General features: G+C 40.6%; 1 protein-coding gene across 3 annotated transcripts in view; it reads right to left on the reverse strand.

Moving 5' to 3' along the window:
* The window catches only part of LOC137643945 (uncharacterized), a 648,304-nt gene that overhangs the window by 28,341 nt on the left and 601,142 nt on the right, over positions 1 to 18,821 (reverse strand). For all 3 annotated transcript variants that reach the window (XM_068376721.1, XM_068376722.1, XM_068376720.1), the window contains exon 14: positions 14,521 to 14,616. In XM_068376721.1, coding sequence (XP_068232822.1) covers positions 14,521 to 14,616 — 96 coding nt within the window. The remainder of the gene's footprint in view (positions 1 to 14,520; positions 14,617 to 18,821) is intronic.

Here is an 18,821-nt window from a genome sequence, read left to right on the forward strand (position 1 = left end):
TTACACTGTACGAGCATGTGATACACGCGTGGTACATATATATATATATATATATATATATATATATATATATATATATATATATATATATATATATACATATATATATATATATATATATATATATATATATATATATATCTATCTATATATATATATATATATCTATATATATATAAATACATATATATATATATATATATATATATATATATGTGTGTGTGTATATATATATATATATATATATATATATATATATATATCTATATATATATATATATATATATATATATATATATATATGCTGATGACCCTGTCCTTATTATCAAAGTGCCACAGGACTTGCAAAGCTTGCTCACAAGAATGCATGAAATATCACTTGAGGTTGGGCTCAAGATAAATAGAAGAAAGGCAGAGATGATGAGAACGGAAGATGCAGTGGAAGATAAAATATCATTGGAAGGAGAAAGAATTGATGAGGCGGAATCATTTAAATATTTAAGAACTATGATCTGTAATACAGAATATTTAGAATTAGAGTTTAATGAAAGACTGAAAAATGCAAATCAGATAATGGCTAGGTTAAGTAAAATTTGGAAATCAAATCGCCTGAAATTACATATAAAAATCAGGCTAAATAACAGTTTAGAGAGATCAGTGTTACTGCATGGACATGAGTCGTGGTATGACAATGAAACAATATCCAACAGATTTTGCAGATTTTAGAACAAAGCCCTCAGAATGATATTAGGAGTTAAATGACAGAACATGATTAGAAATAAAACTATATGAGATTACCCAAGTGCCATATTTAGATGAGATCATGACGAGGGGTAGACGGAGAGGGTTTGGATACGCTCTTCATATTCCCAAGAGAGATTAGTTTACCAAACTTTCAACTGGGCTTCAAATGGCACAAGAAATGTTGGAGGCCCCAGGCCTATATAGCTGAGAACTCGGAAGCATTAAGTAGATGAAAGGAGAAGTATTGATTTAAAAGCTCAATATAGAGACGACATGCAAAATCTTACTGAAGCCCTTTGCATCAATAAGTGTAGGAGATGATGATGATGAATATATGTGTAGGAGGAGATGATGATGATGATGATGATGATGATATATATGTATATATAAATATATATATATATATATATATATATATATATATATATATATATATATATATATATACATATATATATACATACATATATATATATATATATATATATATATATATATATATATGTGTGTGTGTGTGTATATATATATATATATATATATATATATATATATATATATATATATATATATATACATATATATATGGATGAAATTATACGCTAAGGAAATTGAAATCGTTTTCAACAACATTATATCCCCTGAGTCAGATGAGGACCCCATACAAAACCAATAGCCTAATGCAAACTCCCAAACTGTTTATGTCTCTGCCGCCTCTCATCCTGACCCACCTCCCTTTAAGGGCACAGGACTGGTGGATGTGCTGGTCGAATCATTTCTGCCAAACCATCCATGAGTTCCTAATACTCCTCTGCTGATAAGTTTAAAATGCTTTTGCACTCGCTCAAAGGTCAAGCACTTAGGCTCATTGGAATTCGAATATGCACAGTCAGATGACCTCCTTCAAGAGTATCAATTCCCTGATGTTGATCGACATTTACTACGTAATATACTGTTCAACAAAAAATTCCCCATTGATGATGGAACTGATCTCAGACAGTTTCTAAATGAATGGAATAATAAGGAAGAAGAATATGTCCAAGTACCAAACTCATCCTTGTGACTGAGTATCTGTTAAAATACAGCATGCCCTTATGAGCAGATTAAATCACTCGCTCGTTGAAACCATTTACTGTCAATATAATAACACTTCCATAACCTTGCAGGAATTAAAAGATGGTCTGTGAAGCATGCATGCACAAAGGAAATAACCTAGTTGTTAACTGAACCAGGTAAATCTAAATTATTCACTGAGCCTTCCAGTACTGATAGCATCAGGAATTTTCTATCAAAAGTTAATAAAACCTTCCCTACAAGGAATGAGACTGCTCCTAAACCTAAAGTTAGACCTTTTCAAACTCCTGTCATGGCAAGTTTTGCAACTAAAAGCTCTTACTAATGATAGTGTTATTTGTGGAAAATGTTTTTCTATGGTCATAATGACCAAACACCAAGTAAATATCCCTATTTTCCCTACTCAGCCAATGTTTCTCTGTGCAGCATGCTAACCCCTAGTGCACCACTGACATTGCGTTTTAATTGTAGATAACCACATAAACTAACAGTTGTTCCAGATGTCTTATCAGTAAGACAACAGTTTAATAATGTTGTCTCAGTTCCCTCTGTTATTTAATCTTCTTTTTCTAACATAGTGTTGTCAGCACCCAATCAACCTCATTCCTCTTTATCGGCGCTGCCTTCAGTAGTAGGTCCAAGAGGAAGTGTCAATCATTGTAGCACCCAACTCACCTTTGTACTTCCCAACGTGGTCGAATTCTTGAACCTTAATACTACTGGATCAAATGTATTGCCACTTGATTCATTTAACCTTGATGAACCAGTTAAATGTTCCAGCCTGGTTCAGTGTAATATAAAAATTGGTTGATGTAAGCATAAGATTGTTCCAAATGTTAGTCCTAATCAAGGCCAATACAAAAAGGTCAGTCGGACAAAGGATTATCCGTGTGTCATCCTTTTGGGCTCATCCCGCTCGCCACAATTTCATTCAGGTACCCAAATGATGAAAGGGAGATATAGGTTTTTGTCGACGTTATCCATTTGATAAAATTAATCAGAAATACCCTAACTGATTCAGGCTTTTGCTGAAGCAATGATTCCATTCCTGACGAAAGCATCCGTGAAACTTTGGTAAAATCTAGTACAGAATATGGGCTGGCCTATAAAATTAATGAATTCTGTTAATTGACAGCACAGGCAACGTGTAAAGTACTTTGTGCAGTATTTATCGTCTTCTTGTGCAAGTGCTTAAAAGTATTTGTGAGGTAGAGGTCTGTTGGAATACAATAACTAACAAGCTACCTCTAAATTTATCTCTGTGATAAACGACTGTATTGAAGCAATGAATTCAAATATGTATGGCAATATACAAGAGAGTAATAGTTTTGGGATTAATGAAGAATTCCAAATTAGTGCATTGAAAAGGTCATAAGGGTAACTACTTCTTTAAAAGAAAAATCACAAAAAAAAACAATCACCCTAATGCTGTTGAATTTTGAGGTTAGGCTTAGGTCATTGATTCTGGGAAAACTTGTCAAAATGATTAGTGAAAAAAACAAATGTCATGTCAAAGAGTAACAATCAAATGAGTGCATGCAATTCAAAAAAAAAAAAAAAAAAAAAAAAAGATTGACATTAAAAATATACGTGACCTGCTCATTGTTTAAATATTTAGATTTTGAAATCTCCTCAGAAGATATAAACAATCAAATTCTAGATAAGGGAAATGAAAAAAAAAGGTGAAGCTTATGAATATATAATGGATTTTGAGCTAAGTGAAAAATCTATTTTTGGGTCAGATAGCCATGTCGTATTGATGGAAGGTTCCTATAGGTAGCTTTCTAAGGGATATTTGCTACAGTGATACTCCCAGAGAATTAACCATAGGTCTCCAGAATTCTTTGATACGACACATAGAAATCTTCATCCCGAATAGATTCAACTCTTTGAGGGGGAAGAGTGGCGAACGGAAGGGGAGCCGTTATCAAGGTACCCGGTGGACCCGCTCCCCGTACTCCTACGGCCCATCATTCCTAGTTGCATTTAAGCAGGAATAGCCGCAGATAGAGTAGTTTCTGGTGGGGTCATTTTAAGTAAGAAGGGTGGGTCCATCAGGACTACATGGCTTTCTCACCCAAAAATAGATTTTTCAATTTGCTCAAAATCCGTTTTTTGAGCTCGGCCATGACGTCCTGATGGAAGCTTACAGATATAGTACTTGAAAGTACTATATCTGTGGGTTTGTATAAGTGCCTTTACTTTGAATGAGTTCCCTATATGGTCTCCTAGACCTTTATATATGACATTACCATTGTCTGTCATATCCACTAAGCTTGGAACTAGCTTAGGGCTTCCTGCCTCCTGCAGGGAAAGTGTCGACTTCGACTATAAGGATTCAAAGTTTGTATCTCCATAGGGACGGAAGATAATACTTAGAGATTACCCTTCTCATACCTTGGAAATCTGTACTCTGAATTCAAGTTGGGCCCTTCTAGGGTTTAATTAAAACTCTAGTATGCTTTAGTCATCTGTAACTAAGATAGCAGCAATAAGACGCAAATACGTTTAGTATTTTACCTTGCAACTAGATTATCAAATGTAGTTACAATCAGGTATGAATCTGATCTGGCATTGAAAACACATCAGGGTCCATATTTTCTCTTGTCGAAAAAATGGAGATGTGAAACCAAATCTGACTGATCTGTACAGATTTTGGAAATGCATGAACACCGTGACGCAAAGTTCACTCGGCACTGGTGTTATCGGTCAGATATGCACCTATATGGAACAGTGTGTTAATCATCATGGTGATTTGCAGTCGACGGTAAATTTACCCATGCACCCGATGCACTGGAAAGTCCCAAAGCACTTCACTGTCCATCGCAGCGCTAGACGACGGATTTTATAACACTACCCGCTGCCACCACAACATGTTTTATTTCATGTACTTGCTTCGTATAGTGTCTGTAAAAGATCTGGTTGATATCCACCCAGTGTATGAACGGAGTCTACCAAAGCCCCTGTGTTGGAAGCAGTTCCGTGAAGAAGTAATTTTCTTTAGATTGTGACCTGAGGGTGAGCTGTCAGGATCCGCTTTGCGAATAAGTAGGTGAGCTTTGCTCTCAGTTGTCTTAGGGATAGATTTTGATCCTGAGGTTTCTCCTCGGAAGAGCTGTCCTTCCTTGAAGTCTGAAGTTCTACGAAGATAGACCTTAAGACACTCTACTGGGCATAGAGAGACATCTTCCTTCAGTGGGCAGATTCTCCAAGGACCCCACCTCTTGGTGGGTAGCTCGTTCTTGGCAAGAAAGGCAGGATAAGGAAAAGGGTTCAGTTCTCCTGTGTCTAGGAACTGAATAGAGCCTACATCCCTGATAGGGCCAATATTTCACTAACTCTAGCCCCTGAGGCTATTGCGAACTGAAAATTGACTTTCTGTGTTAGTTCCTTTAGAGTACAATCCTCATTGTTTAGGTTCGAAGCACAGTGCAAGACTTTGACCAATGACCATGTAATGGGCTATGGAGGGGTTGCCGGCTTGGGTCTAATGCATGCTTTGGCACCTTGTAGAAGGTTTCACTTGTGAGGTCCACCTCAAAGGCGTATAGAAGAGGTCTAGTCAGGGCCGACTTACACGCAGTTATCGTAGTGAAAGTCAGGCCTTGTTCAAGTAGGTAAGTGAAGAAAGAGAGACAGAAATCTGTTGAAATTTCTGTTGGTCTCCTTGTTTTCACAAAGGATACCCATTTCTTCCAAGACGATTCACATTGTCTCCTGGTTGAACTTGACTTGTACTCTACAGTGAAGGTGAACTTGTCCTTCGAGATCCCAAACATTTTGTTCGCTGCTAGGGCGAAAAAATCATGAGATGTAGATTGTTGGTTTTCGAGGATGAAATGTAAACAGTTGACTTCTGCACCAGTTGGGATAAAACTGGGTTCGGCAGAGGAAACAGCTTCAGTTTCAATTCTAGAACTAGAGGGAACCAATTGCTTCTGGGCCATTTGGGGGGCACTACTGCAGCTGTTCCTCTTAAAGATCTTAGCTTGTCGAGGACTTTTAGCAGGAGATTGGTTGGTGGAAACAGGTAAATCCGATTCCATCTGTTCCAGTCAAGAGACATGGCGTCTATCGCTTCTGCTTGAGGTTCTCGTAAGGGGCTATATAACGAGGTAGTTTCATGTTGAAATAAAGGAGAATGAGTCTGCGTCTAGGGACCATTCTGTCTCTATCGGCTTACGCCTGGATAGAGCATCCGTCGTCACATCGCAGAACCCTTGAAGGTGAACTGCTGATAAATGCCATTTTCTCTTCCTTGCCAGGCAGAAGATGGCTAACATCACGTGATTGATGTGAGGTGATCTTGAGCCTTGTCGATTTAGACATATTACTATCACCTCATTGTCCAGGACCAGTCTGATGTGGACTACTCTGCGAGGGGATAGTCTTTTCAACGTCAGGAAGACTGCCATAGCCTCCAAGATGTTGATGTGAAAGTTTTGAACTGGTGTGACCAATTCCTTGCACTTTCATTTCTTGCGAATGGCCTCCCCATTCTTCCAGGGAGGCGTCCGTGTGTATCACCACTGATGTTTGTGGTGGTTGCAAGAGAATTGTCTGTGCTAGGCTCGTATTTGTTGACCACAGCCTTAATAGCGTGCGCAATCGGGTCGGGATCAACCTTTGTTGATCTCTTCAAGTGTTTGATGCGTATCTTCTCCAGACTCCTGACACATCCTTTAGCTGTGCCTTTAGTACCGGGTCTGTCACTAGTGCGAACTGAAGAGAGTCCAATACTCTTTCCTGTTGGCGTCTTGAAATCCTCTTGTGTTGGATTAGTCTCTTGACAGATACCGCTATTTCTCTCCTCTTCTTTAATGGAATGGAGAGGTGGTGTGACTGAAAGTTCCATTGGATTCCTAACCATTGACACTTGTGAGCTGGAGAAAGGTGAGACTTCTAGCAATTTATCTTGAAGTCCAGGTGTTCCAAGAACTGGATCACCTTTCTGGCCGCTTGCAGCCAAGTAGTCTTGGATGCTGCCTGCACCAGCCAATTGTCCAGGTATGCTACTACTTGTACTCCTTTGGAGCGTAGTTGCTGGACGATTGTGTCCACTAGCTTTGTGAATACCATTGGGGCTATGTTTAGTCCAAAGGGCATGACTGTGAAGACATATTTTGTTTTCTGTAGCCTGAATCCTAGGTAAGAGGAGAGGGGGCGACTGACTGATAGGTGCCAGTAAGCATCTGCCAGGTCTATTGAAACTGTGTAAGCCCCTTTTTTGGTAGAAGGGTCCTTATGTGTTGCAATGTAAGCATCCGGAACTTGTTGTTCTCGATGAACTTGTTGAGCAGAGACAAGTCTAGAATGACTCTGGGTTTGTCCGAGTCTTTCTTGGGAACACAAAACAGCCTTCCCTGGAATTTGATGGACTTCACTTTTCTTATTACCTTCTTGTTCAAGAGTTCTGAGGTATATTCTTCCAATAAGGGAGTGGAGTGTTGATAGAATTCTGGAAAAGTGGGGTGGATTTTTGTTCCATTTCCAACCAAGTCCATTTGTAATTTAGCTGTGGACCCAGGGATCGAAAGTCCAATGATCCTTGGAAAACTCTGCCTACCTGGAACTTCTCTTTGTTTAGAGCTTCCTAATGACTTGCTTCCGTGACTGCATCCTACTCCACCCTTGGGGGGTTTCCGGAAGATCCTATTTTTGGTCCCTTACCTTTGTAAGGCCGAAAGGTGGTCGAGTGCCTTTCAAACCCTGGATTAAACACAGGTGACTGGCCTACCAGCTGATGAGGGACCATCTGGAAGGTGGTTTGCGGCTGGGCTACCATTGAGGCACCGTGGTCATGGTCACGGTCGGAAATTGTGCAGGTCTAATGAAGATTTCCTCTTTGAGGACATGCACCACTTTTGGAGAAGGTTCCTATTCTCCGTGGTGGCTTTGGCAATGACTTCTTGGACCACTTCCTGCGGGAAAGGGTCTTCGCCCCAGATACATGATGAAATCAGTTTTCTGGGTTCGTGTTTCACCGTTGTTGCGGCAAACACATGCTCTCTACAGGTCTTTTTTTGACCTGACAAAAGCATACAAATCCATCACAAGGGTGGGGCGTTATTTAAGGCCTGCACACATTTCCAAGCAGTTCTGATGAGACAAGGAGGCAGCAAGTCTTTCTTTCGTCTCCTGTTCCCTTCTCAAAAGATGGTCTGGCAACTTTGGAAGGTTATCATTAAACTGCTGGCCTGCTATTTCTGGATCCAACTTCAGGACTGAGAAGGTTAGATGTACCTCTTTCCACTTTTCATCGCAGGTAGGCATAGCTAGAGATAATGGTGTGCATTTCTCTAGAACTGGGCAGGGGTTGCCCTCTTCGACTGCTCTCATGACACAGTCTAGGGCTTTCCACGAAAGGGGGAAGGCTCTGGAGGAAGGAGCAATGAAGGTTGGGTGCTTCTTGCTCAATGCTGAGACTTTGGAGTCGGTATATCCGGCTCCTTTCAGGGTCTTGGTAAGGATGGCTTGTGCCTTGTCCTGTTTGAAGACAATGACTTCCTTCGCTATAGTCTCCTCGCGGGATGCAGGTTCATCTCGCAGTCTCACGTAGAAATCTGGGTGCACTGAAAGCCGGTCCAGAATTGAAGCTCTTCAAGGGGTTTGGCCCCAACTTCTCGGAGATATAAAGCTTCCCATTCATCATGGGCATGTGTTCCGTATACCTCCAAGCGTTGGTTTCGGAGCAGTGAGGGAGGTCAGATATTCTAAGGGGCTTAACAGAGCACCTGGAAGCACCAGGGCGTTTCCCTTCCTGTACCTCTCTCTTCATCTCTTTGAGATCTTGCTTATTCTCCTCTTGTTCCTTCCGGAACAGTGTCAACATCTGCTGGATCGACTCTAGGAGCGCTTTGCTCCAGCCGACCTGTATAGCCAGTTGGGAAGTTGGGGCTGAAGAGGTTGACGGCATAGGTTGATATGCCGACACAGTGAGCTGAGGGTCCTCAGTCACCATCAAAACGGATCCTTCTTCCTCCGTGGGTGGTTGAACCACTTCTTCTTCAGGGCCTTCTTGCAGTAGGTCCTGTTTGGTGTTAGTGGACACCTCCGACATCCGTTCTTGGTGGATGTCCAAGCCTTGCAGTGCCTTGTTGATATCCGCATCCACTGTCCGTTGGATAAAGGGAGGCTGGACCTGTACCTGAGGCACAACCGTACTGGATTGAGCCTTACAGAACAGTAGGCACTTGAGAGATTCGTTAGGTAGGTAAGGTCCCAGAGAGTTCTTCTGGAAGCCTCATACTCACCTTTGAAGGGTTTCCCTTGCTGTATCCCTTGACTCCGTGGTGTCAGGGATATCTTCTCCAAAGCCATCGGTCAGCAAGGTCGAGCGGTTGGAGTAACCCTTCGGGTCCCAGTACCTCAGGGATCCAGATACGATGCAGCAGGGGGCATGAGACCTGTACATTGTATGCCCACGAAAGTCCTTACTCTTGTGGTTGCAGAACACAACTGTACACTTCACCATTGGCTCCTCCTGTAAGGGAGAAAAAGGGTGAAATGAGTACTCAGTTGTTCATATCATTGATATAATGCACACTTAAAAATAGTAATAGTTACTATTATATTTAATAGCTTAGGATAGTAAGCTAGAAAGGAAATAGGAAAGACACATATCTTTGTTTCCTCTCACAGGCAATTGCTGAGACCTTCTTCAATATTTATATTTAAATTCCTAATAAGGGAAAATACAGAGTGGAATAACTCTCGTACGTAGAGACGGAGCTAGTGAATATTTATACTAACTCCTCCACCTGTAAAATATTAATACTGAACGGTGTTTCATGAGTGTCCCGATAATCAAGGATTCATCAGGGTGTTGAGGGAATGCTTTTACCTCAGCATGTTATGCGGTCCCAGCAATAGACTGCGAAAGGATACACAGAGTATGTTAGAAATACTTGTACTACTGTATTGTTATATACTATAGTTTTCCAGCTACTGTATTGTTATATACTGTAGTTTTACAGGCTACTATGTTGTTATATACTGTAGTTTTACAGGCTACTGTATTGTTGTATACTGTAGTTTTACCGGTACACTACCGGGGTTAGGCTAATGCCTGGCGGCACGAAGTGATAGAGAGAGAGAAAGAATGGAAAGGAGGGTTTCCTATTATTATGGTTTGGCACAATAAATGTAATTGTAGGAGGGCTACTGCCGTCTACTGTCTCCTTGCCAGAATGAGAATTCTAATGGAAGGGGAGGAATGCATCTGATTCTAGCTTCCATCCAGCCACAACTTTTGCCGCTGGCTGTACTGCCGTTTGCGAGGTTTCTGGATGGCAGTCCAAGAAATGACTGAAGAATTATCAACAGTATATTGGGTTTCCCACCGGCAGCCGTCAGGGCCGGCTCAGTCTTTCCCCCCAGGGCATTCGCTTCCGGTGAAGGAAGGACATAAGGGGGAGTTGGCTGAGGCGGCAACCTAACCGCCGCTGGTAGGGTCCCGGCCGGCAACTTAGTCAACCCAGCAAGCTGGGATGATTGTAGAATACCGGCCAAAAGAATGTTGTGACGGCTAGGACGACACTAAAGGACAGAGGGGGGAGGGAAAAAGGTCTTATAGTTTGCAGGGGAGAAAGGAGGTGGCAGGCATGCTGCCTACTTTCGGCTGTAAACTTAGGAAGCATGGCTTCCTGTGCCAACGCCGTCGTGGTCGGCAGAGGAATAAGTATTCCCCTGTCGGCGACATTGTCGGCTATAAGACATGTCTTATGGTCTACAAGGGAGAAAGGCGGCGGCAGGTATGCCGCCTACTTTCGGTTGTAAACTAAGGAAGCATAGCTTCCCATGCCGACAATGTCGTGGGCAGCAGAGGTATCACGATTCCCCTGTCGGTGACATTGTCGGCTGCAAGACAATACACCCTGAGTTACCGTCATACTTCGAAGCCGGGATACTCGGCGGCAAAGAAGATCGACGGTAAAACTATTCAAGTCAAGCCGGAGTTAACTACTCGGTGGCGATGACGAAAGATAGCGTTGCCGCTTGGGATGGTGGCGCTCAGGGGGGGGGGGAAGGGTTTATCCTCTTTTCTCTAAAAGAGAAATGTATCGAATTATATCCATAAATTCTAGGGAATATATATCCCAAACCAAATTAATAGGAAATGATACAAGAGGTTAAACAATGGCATTTATATTACTAACGTATACAGACCGTTTAGGCTTACAAAAGTAACGTTACATATCGGAAGAGGAAATATTATATGTATGCAATCTTTACTAGTATAATTTGCCTAACTAGCTAAAAGGTTCTTTATAGCTAAATACCGGGAGCGTTACACTACTAACTAAATAAATTGCATTTATGGTGTGCGACAGCGGTCTCAAAATGATCACCTCCGGAGATGGTAGCGCTCCACTTAACACACTTAAATTATACAAATTCAACTGTGAGAAGGTAGCTATAAATTATACACAGGAAAGATCAAATACTCAACTTTCCAGAGGATGAAGATGCTGGAGATTGCATGATAATATTAAGAAAAACAGTAACAAACACCGAGAGAAACATGGGAGCACACTTAGCTTACATGCTACAGTTTAAAGGAATGATGGGCCGTAGGAGTACGGGGAGGGGTCCACCGGGTGACTTGAAAACGGCTCCCCTTTCATTCGCCACTCTTCCCCCTCAGAGAGTTAAATCTATTCGGGGTGAAGATTGCTATGTGTCGTATCAAAAAATACGTCCCCTGATTTTATGCAATATCCTTAAAGATATATTAAGGATACTCGCGCCAGGAGTTAGAATTCTGGAGACCTATGGTCAATTCTCTGCGAGTATCACTGTAGTAAATATCCCTTAGAAAGCTACCTAAAGGAACCTTCCATCAGGACGACATGGCTGAGCCCAAAAAGGTGGTTATATTGTTAAAATTTTCTGCAAAATATCTACAATTAGGAAGAAAGATGAAAGTGTGTAAAAATACGAATGAATCGTGGATTGGGATGGTAAACAGAGGTGAGCTATATATACCATTAAAGAAATTTTCTTCACAATTAACTCTCCTACGAGAAGTCTTCAACAAAATTCACGAGTCTTCACTTTCGTTAGGCACAGCATGCAGAAAAAACTCTCACTGCTAAATAGCAACGATCAGGAGGAAAGATCCCAGAAGACGTTATTGAATTCTTTATAAAGATACTTAGATATGTGGAAATACTTGTAAATTTCAAAACCTTCAATCAAGGAATTTTTGTAAAATTATTAAGATTATTTCTGTTTGCATTCAAGTGTGTAGAAATTATTTTCATCAATAAAAATTAATAACTACAGCTGCTAATCAATTCACGCTGCAGTACTTAGTTTACAGTAATATTATTTATATGAAAAGAAAAAGCATTTGAGCATTCTCTGAATTTTCTGATAACGGAAGTATCATGTTAAGTAGTCAATAGCAAGAATTACCCAAGAAGAAATAACAATAAAACCTTAATATACAAAGCCGCAGCCCACCGGAAAATCGCCAGTTGAGGCTGGTGTGACGTCACAGTCAGAGAGCAGACAAAAAATGACAGTTCTGTCCATCTGACCTGTTTGTATTGGTTTTGGTCCTAATGAAGGTAAGAACGTTAGGATGCCCAGATATACGGATATACTCAAGCCGTTTTCATGCTGGAGGCTAGTGGTTTATGCCCTGTGGATAAAATGCCAGACAACGATGTGGCCAACATCGAGATTATTCTTGGCATAGAGTATCTTTCTAGGCTCCTCAAGTGCACCCATAACGTCAATGCGTCAATTTATTTAGTACTCCCTATGGTTACGTAGTATGTAACCACTAGACTCAGGAAGAAGCAAATCTCAGGGAAGGCAAGGTAGAAAACCCCATAATGGAGAAGGCCCCTATTGAAAATCTCTCGATGCACAATGCGATTGATATAGCAATGAACATTTTAATCTTCTTGAGGCACAGGTAGTTGATCTTTTCAAATGTACCATGCAACATAAAATCCAAAGGTACACAGTTCTGTAAACATTCTGAAACAATGAATGCATAGAGATAAATTAGGGTAGAGGTTTTGCCCAATTAATGTCCCTCAATTGTTTGCCAAATGCTGAAACTTTCTCAGCAAGTACATCACTGAAGGCTTCATTAAACTGATATCGTTAGAGGCTCATATCGACAGACAGTGCACTACTTGTCATATCATCCTGTACCTAAAAATTCAACTTTCACTCTGATATGCATTGTGTTTAATGCCTCATCTAAGTCTGGACCTAATTTGAAGTTTATGAACGATTCTCTATATACAGGACCTAACCTTTAATCTAAAATTCAGTCCATGATTTTAATCTTCAGAAAAATTCTTTAGCCTGACAGCAGATACAGCCAAGATTTCCTTTGGATAGAGATCGCCCCAGAACACAGAGATTTTTGTTGTTTTTTTTTTTTTTCGAAGTCCCCAGCATGACGAAGAGTCTTGTTTATTGCTTTGAAGTATTCTTGTTTGGCACTACTTCAAGTATATATTTAGCCTCATTTGGATAATCAATACAGTGCATTAGCTTCAAAACTCAAATATAGCTTCTACGTTAATAATTTTCAACATTGTTATAACTTAGTGAAAAGCTCTACATTAAATCTTTCATGATGAAAGCAAACATATTTTTGGCCAAATGGACTACTAATGCCCTACTTTCAGAAGATTTCTCTGAATACGGCACCCATGATTACCTAGGTCTCAAGTGTAATACAGTTGAAGACACTTTGGCCACTCTGAATTTATGTCTGACGATTATTTGCACATTAAACCAATAAGGAAGGTTGTTTCCCTGTTTTCATCGATTCATGATCCTATCAGTTTGATTTTGTGTCACTATTCTAGGTAAACTTTTTATTCAAAAGCTTTGGGTGTTGGATAAAGGTTGGGATTACTGCCTTAATTTATAACTTATTTATAAGATCAACAACATTCTTAAGAAATATAAGGGTTTCAATAACATAAAAGTTCCCCACAATGCTCATCGGGGTAGTCTAGTGTCATTGCATATTTTGCTGATGCCTCCATGCATGCCTTAAGAATGGTTGCATATGTAGTCACTGCTGAAGGAAATTGCCACTTTCTTACTACTAAAGCCTGTGTCACCTCTAAAAGAATGTTAGACTGGATGACAGCCAGTCCATTCCCAAACTTGAATTGACCATTCTTTTCTATGGATGTCCTTTGGCCAAATATTCAATAAAGTTGCATCCTAATACTTACACCCTCTCTGCTACTGTGTGGTCAGACGCCTCTATGGGCCTGCTGGGGGTGCAAAATCTACTTATTTATCAAACATATTCCGCAAACCTTGATTTATGGCTTTATGGTCCTCCCTGGCTTGTTGATCCTTCATCTCACCCTGAACAAGGCAAGTTTCCAATTGAATTAGATATACATGCCTGTCGCATTGGACTTTTGTCCCCACAACCACAAACCCAAAGGTTTGTTCATTACACTTCTCATAACATGGCAGTCAAAAGCTACTTTGCACTTCTCTGCATAACCGGTAAATGGACAGAGCACAAATTTCCCCATTTTTCAAGTAAATTTTTATGCAAATCCCTTACCACTATAATCAGAAACTTTAACATACAAATGATATTCTGAGTTAAAGCCAAATGACTTCGTTAAGGGATTATCTCATTAAAAGGACTAGAGCCTGAAAACTAATATGGAAATGAATAGACGTTTAAACTATAATACTTACCAGCAACTGCATTTACAGCACAAATAGAATTGTCATGATACCACCTGCGACGTATCCTAACACTGACATTTCCTGTAGTGTACCCCTTTTCTTCATCTGAAAAAGATTCAATTATCAGAGACCAAGGTTATTAATATCATTATGATATATGGATTTGAAAAACCACATAAGGTGTCTAAAAATAACATTACCCTATGCAAATGAAATAAAATGAATAAAATAATACAAGAGTGCAATGTTTAACATCCACATTACATTCGGTGAAAGTTGGTGTTAATGCGATTGGATGTTGTTGGGAAATTTCATAGTTAGTTCAGGCTTCTTTGTTGCAGCATAGAATACCCTTGTTTACTAATTTGCTCGGATACTTTGCACATAGTTCTTTGTTTTAAACAATCGTATGAATTATTGAAACACAATATGAAAATATTTAGAACATTAAAATGCAAAAGTACTCCATATATATATATATATATATATATATATATATATATATATATATATATATATATATATATATATATAATATATATATGTATATATAAATATATATATATATATATATATATTTATATATACACATATATATAATATATATATATATATATATATATATATATATATATATATATATATATATATATATATATATATATATATATATATATATATATATATACACCATTTTCCTTATGTACTATTATTGTACTGTCAAGTTTTATGCAGATGTCAACCTTATTAGCAAATACTGTAGGACGTACTCATGCAATTGTCACCATTGTATGACCCCTTGGGGCTTTTAAATACCTCTACCGTTACTAAATAAAGTTGGCTGTTCAAGAGCTTGTCCTCGATTCATGCCTCCTTCAAGTTTGTCACACTGGTGATCTGCTGAGGGCCTCGAAGACCCAGCCCACCTCCCAGCTCAACGCTTTGTCTGCCCTATCCTCCAACAATATCCCCTGCTGCCCCACACTAATCTGTCCAGGCTGCCACCGTAAAACTCCTGCATTTTGCTGGAAGAGATGAATATGTCTGGTCTCAGCACACCGAGATTCAGTTCCACATCAAAAGCATGACCCGATCAAGCAGCAAAGCAGACTACATTCTGGATGAAACTATCCAATGACCCCTTCCTAGTAATATCCGATTGGTTTTGCAAGCAAAAGTAGGCCCCCATACAGTATGATGCCCTGAAATAATACCCCCTGGAGCACTAATCCCTATCACCTCTCTCAACAACCGTGAGGGGATCAAAAGGCATTGCTGGCCCTCTGAGACATGATCAATATTGTTATGCTTCAACCTGCTACAGACTTTGTGCCCTTTGGGAAAAACGTCTGCAGGAGCTTGAGCGAGATGCCCCTCCTGAAGTTGACACCTTGCCCATGAAAGTCCTGATGTATGGAGTGAACACCATTATGGACATCCACTTCCTCACCGTCAAGAATTCCATTAACATCTCCACTCCTAATGGAGGGGACAGCCATCCAATGCCAACTGAAGCTAAGGTGAATGTTGTAGAACATCAATGCCCTTCTTGGGACATGCCTGGGATGCAACCAAGCCACCTACCTCCAACTTATGCTGTCCCCTGCCATCACCCCAGCCAACTAAATGACGCCCCTTGCCCTAAGTTGAGCTACTAACACTTCAGATTTAGGGCTGCTGCTAAGAAATGTGCTACCAGATTTCAATGGTGAAAAAAAAAATGTGCAAGTAGGCCATCAACTGTGGTGGTTGCCTCTCCATTAACTAATCTCTTCTTTTTGCATGAGTCAGAATCTGTGAGCTATCTGGTAGATACTAGATACTACCACTTCCCTCTTAAGGGCGCAACTCCGGCATTCTAAGATTGCCTATGTCACCTGGTGGCTGCCAAAGGATCTGCTATCCCCACCCATGGCTATGAGAGGCTGACACTGTCATTTAGTGGTGCCCAGTACTGGGCGATTTCACCTTGTCGATGTTACACTACCTCTTGTCAGTATAGATTTCCTCGCCCACTTCCACCTCCTAGTGAACGTGGCACATCAATGCTTAGTTAACACCATCTCATACTTTATTACCTACTCCCTCAGTCCTTAATCTCCATGGATGCCTGTACTCACCTCCTAACTTTATTTCATGACGTCTTTCGTCCAGAACTATACCAGATACACAATGTTCCCAGTATCACCATATCAAGACAACGGAGCTTCCAGTATTTGCAAGAATGAGACGTTTGGCCTTAGACAGTTTGACACCTGCTAAACCCAATTTTGCCAAAATGGAAAAATGGGACTTTGTTAATAGGCCTCAAACCCATGGTCGTTGCCCAACCACATGGATGGACCCATATTCCCTTGTGGGGATTACAAGTGTCTTAACATGCAGACGGAACAAGATCATTACTCCCAACAAGATAAACGACACCACCACCTACTTTCATATTGTTAAAGTATTGTCGAGCCTCATCCTCCTGAAGGGGTATTATCAGGTACCCGTGAGCCCAGACAACATCCCAAAGACAGCCATCATCACCTCATTTGGCACATATACTTTCAATTACTCCTGGTTTGGTCTTTGTATTGTAGGGGACACATTTCATCGACTGTTGGTTGGCATTTTAGAGATCCCCCATTCTGCATATGTTGAATAGATGACATATTTTTATTCTCTCCCTCTAAAGAAGATGACATACGTTATCTACACATTATCCCCAACTGCCTGCAGCAGAATGGTCTTGTATTCAGCTACAATAAGTGTACCTTTGGTGGCATGGAAGTGACATTCTTGGGTTATTACAGATATTCTGAGGGAGTTCACCTCCTTGCTGAGAACATATCAGCAGTACAGACATTCTCCACACTCTTGACCATCTTGGTTTAACTATTATCACTGGTTCTTGCCAACCTCTAAGACTCCCTTACGATTAATAATAGAAAAAAAAAATAACTGAAGTGGGACCCCCTTCAAGAAGCGGCCTTCTTCAGCGCAAAGCCCTATAAATTGCTACTGCTCCTAACTTCCCATGCAAAATGCAATCCTACTCTCCACCAATGCCAGTGATAGTGATGTTGCTGTTAGGGTAGTTTGTGAACAAATGATCAACGGATCACCACAAACATAGGACTTCTTCCTTATAAAAAATTCCAAGATGGAATCAAGCTACTCTACCTTCGACTGCGAACTAGTGGAGATGCATTTGTCATTTGCACAGACCACATGGCCCTTGTGCATGCCTTCACTTCAATGTCTGACACCTGGTCAGTCTGTCAATGCCAAAACCTCTTTGACATTCCTGAATACAACTGTACCATTCAACACTTCCCTGGTAAACTGAATCCTGTTGCCGATGCCCTTTCCAGAAACAAACTGACTGCCATCCACCTGAAAATGCATTAGAAGGCCTTGGCAGAAGCCCTACAAAAAGACCCAAATTACTAAGCCTGCAGGACATCCTGAATGTCTCTTTAATTGGAAGATGTCACCCTTGATGATCCCAATGCCACACTCTTTTGTGACGTCAGTATTGGTAAGCTACATCTGTGGATACCTGCCTCCATGAGACGACAGGTGTTTCAATTGATTCGTAGCCTCTAAAACCCCTTGAGTCAATCTACTGCATACCTACTTTAAACAAAGTTCTCAATTGTGGGTATCATTTGGGCTACTTCTGGCCATCACCCTACATCAGACTACAGCTTACAACCACGCAACCAACGGAAGGGTGAAACATTCCCACTGTACCCTCAAAGAAGCTTTGAAGTCCCACTGCATTGACCCCAGCTGATTTTCACAACTTACCTAGATCACCCTCAGACTAAGGAACACTCTTATGGATACCATGGATGTCACAGAGGTGGAAATGGTATATGATGACCTGTTGGCTGTCAATGCCAAATTTTTTTTTCTGCCCGTCACCTTCTCTGATGATACTCAGCACTCATATCACATTGTGGGGAAATGTACAACCTGCATTCAGACTTACAAGCTACCCGGCCCCCTTCCACAGAGCAGCACATACCGAAAGACCTACATATCGTAACATACCTCTTCATGCACACCGATGCTTGCAAGCCAATGCTTATGGCCCCATATACAGACCCATTCCTTGCCACCTGTCAGACTATGAATGCTTTCTTCCTCAACATATGTGGAAAAGAGGATTGGATCACCATTGATCACCTAAAATCTGTGTATCTCCTGCAAGACAACCCATCAACAATACAACGTTCAAAGCAGGTTACCTTCTTTCGTATGCATGTCTACTTTAGGGGAGACCCATGTAAAACATGTGCAGCATGCAATGCACATAG

Source organism: Palaemon carinicauda, chromosome 7, assembly GCF_036898095.1.
Source record: "Palaemon carinicauda isolate YSFRI2023 chromosome 7, ASM3689809v2, whole genome shotgun sequence".
Taxonomy (NCBI): Eukaryota; Metazoa; Arthropoda; class Malacostraca; order Decapoda; family Palaemonidae; genus Palaemon; species Palaemon carinicauda.